This window comes from Spea bombifrons, chromosome 8, assembly GCF_027358695.1.
Source record: "Spea bombifrons isolate aSpeBom1 chromosome 8, aSpeBom1.2.pri, whole genome shotgun sequence".
In the NCBI taxonomy this organism is placed as follows: Eukaryota; Metazoa; Chordata; class Amphibia; order Anura; family Pelobatidae; genus Spea; species Spea bombifrons.
The window spans coordinates 33,614,840-33,617,797 of NC_071094.1; the positions used below are offsets into that span (position 1 = coordinate 33,614,840).

General features: G+C 42.0%; 1 protein-coding gene across 1 annotated transcript; it reads right to left on the reverse strand.

The window, feature by feature from the left end:
- Positions 1-279: 279 nt before the first annotated feature.
- On the reverse strand, positions 280-2,400 carry CCDC160 (coiled-coil domain containing 160). The gene is made up of 2 exons (XM_053474049.1): positions 2,318-2,400; positions 280-1,266 (listed from the first exon to the last, which is right to left on the reverse strand). The coding sequence occupies exon 2, from the start codon at positions 1,249-1,251 to the stop codon at positions 280-282; it is 972 nt and encodes a 323-aa protein (XP_053330024.1). The 5' UTR covers positions 1,252-1,266; positions 2,318-2,400.
- Positions 2,401-2,958: the final 558 nt, after the last annotated feature.

Here is a 2,958-nt window from a genome sequence, read left to right on the forward strand (position 1 = left end):
AATTAATCATACCGCAATCTTTTTTTCTGCAATATGAGCGATCCTGGAAAACCTTTCATCGGCTCAAGTAGTAAAATTAAAATGCCTGTTAAAATTGTATAATTGAACCTAAAATTATTTGTATAAAAATAATTTGAATAAACTTTGCAGCCTTTACCTTGTGCAATCTTTATTCACACTATTAAATGCCGAGACAAGTGGGAACATTTTTAAATTTAGGCAATAGTCTGACAGATCGCACCCCTTTCTGAAAATGTATAAATCATTGCAATGCTTCGCCTAGCGGTTATTGGTGGGGGGTATATCTAGTTGTGTAAACTGAGGTCTGTTATTTACAGACAAAGAAGAAAAATGTTTCCTTAGTAAATCCAATGCAATAAGGTCTCTTGCATGTTGTGCACTTTTACACGTCAATTCTTCCTTAAGAATCTCAATTTGCTTCTGCAGTTTATTTATTTCTACATTATACTTCAATTTTAATTTCTCTGTTGAAATTGCATTTTTAAGTTCCTGCTGCTGTTTCAAGGTGTTCATTTCTTGCTGGAAGTCTTTATTTTTGAGCTGTAACTCCTGAACGTCCTCCCTGGCTTTAGCCAGAAGTTTATTAAGGCTGCTGACCTGCACACACTTTCCATGCAGATCTTTCCTCAGATCCTGAATAGTCGCCTCCTTTCTTGGCAAGTCTTTCTCGAACTGTTTTATTTGCGTTTTTCGGCATTCGTTTTCTCTTTTTGAGATGGATAAGGCCTCTTTCGCAGCCTCAAGCTCTTCCAGAGTCTTGGAGTATTTGGCTTTCAGCTCAGACATCTCATTCATGTAAGCGTCAAACTTAAGTTTTAAGCGAGCTTCTTCGGACTGACTTCTATTGATTTCTTGCCGTAAAACATTTAATTCCACACTACTCCAAATCCCATTACTTTCCGCAGACCTGGGGGGGCTAGTGTTTACCCCCCCACACACACGACACGTCTCATGTTGGTTGGCGTTGGACTGTTCGGGTTTAGTCTCCGTAACATGCAGATCGTACGCTCGAACTATGCGTTTAGATAAGAGCTCGCGTCTTCTCTCCTCTTCCTCTTGCTGAGTTTTCTGCAATGCATTCTGGTATATATTTTGCAAAGTCTTCGCTCTCCTCTCTGCAAATTTTTCAGACGTCAGTGTTTCTGGTTCAAAAGTCTGATAAAGGAAATCATCTGCACTGAAATGGGGGGGAAATAACTCTTCGACCCAGTGTTTTTTCTCTTCTGCCATTCTTTGGTTTATTATCTGCGTAGGAAAACCAAAGCGTCTATATATTTAGGGTAATGCAATGTTTGTGAACAAAAAAAGTGATTGGGATCATCACTGTACATAATATATTGATCACTAGTATGCGATACTGGGGGACCAAAATCCCAGAGTCTCTCTTTTCTATACTGATCTTCCCCTCTGCTACGACGTGAGAATGTTTGCTGGGTATGAGCGCACCACAGTGTTCTACAGACCTAAAAGTCACAATATTGCATACGGACACGGCCGAACACGGATGTATAGATTAAATATCTATACATAATATATTAGGCCTGTCCCATGCAGATTCCAAGAATAAGTATTAAAGTATACTAGAAAGTACTTTAATAGGCATTCATTAAACCAGTTAACACACTTTACCTTCAGGAGATGCAACATACCTTCCGTTTTCACACCACCGGTTGGCTGACCAGTAGAGAGTATACCATGGGCTCAGGTGACAGGTGATGTGTGGCTCAGAAAAATCAAACACATAAGCGGGATCCTGCAGAACCCCTTCATGCATTTGCAAGGGACCGCTCACCTCTCATACATGTTAAAGATGTAAGTACTTCTTCCAAAACAAAGAGAGAACATTTAAGTAGACGTTGTAGTCCTGCCAATGGTCCATTGTCACTCATTGGCTGCTTGAAGGAGATGTAAGGAGAAGCGGTCAGCCAAACACATCACCTGCAGGCGGGAGTTGTGGAAAAGGGGCAAATGCTTAATGGGGGGGGGGAGACTCTGCAGAACCCCTCACACAGCTATCACGTGAATTAAAATGCATATGATGGCTGGAGTGCCCGAAAAATGATTAAACGTCTAGCAGGGGCCCTCCAGTGTCCCCGGCAGGATTCTCAACACAGAATGCATATTAAAGTAACTTGTAACTTAAAAGCTGCACCCACATCATTCAAACAGCATCACCCACTTAACATCACAACCCTGCGCCCCTCAAACCGCCTCATTTTACCACAACGGGGTCCGAGGGCTGCTATTCCTGCCCCAGGACACTTTTATCTCAAGCTCCCTTCATGAAGGAACTCACCCTCTGCCCCAGGTCCTCGGTGCCCACAGCCGCAGCAGCCAACGTGACTTCAGCTGGAGCGTTTGTTTCCTTTCGTTCAACAACGTGCTGACGTCACGCAACCGACAGTTACAACCGCCACCCGCCCCTTAACTCTTCTCGTGCCGCGGGCGCGTGATGCTTTAACGGCAGTTACTTGCTCGCGCTTACCTGCTTCTCCTTAAACACATTGAGCTGCAGCGTTCCGGGATGCTTCATTTAACGTTTATTCCATTATGTGATAAATTATATCTCCCCTTTTAGTTATTATAACATTTAATGAAACCATCCTGAATGTGAATTGTGGGAATCACATTAAGGCCAGAGATTCCTCTCTAGAAATAGAATGGGTGACAATTAAAAGCAGGGGTTACACCAGAAAGGCCACATTTACCTCACTGATTTGCTGGGGATAATTAAAAATCTTAAATATGAGAGGATTTATTATTTTTTAAAAACACATATATAATATGAATAATGACAAGTCAAGGTTCCCTTGAGGACCGGCGTTTGAGCCATTTACTTAAAACATTTGGGAAGTAACTGCATAAAATCTTTGTGAATGGGTTAATACCTCAGGAGTCTCAGAAGGTTCCCACGCGTATGTGACACGAGTTATAGAT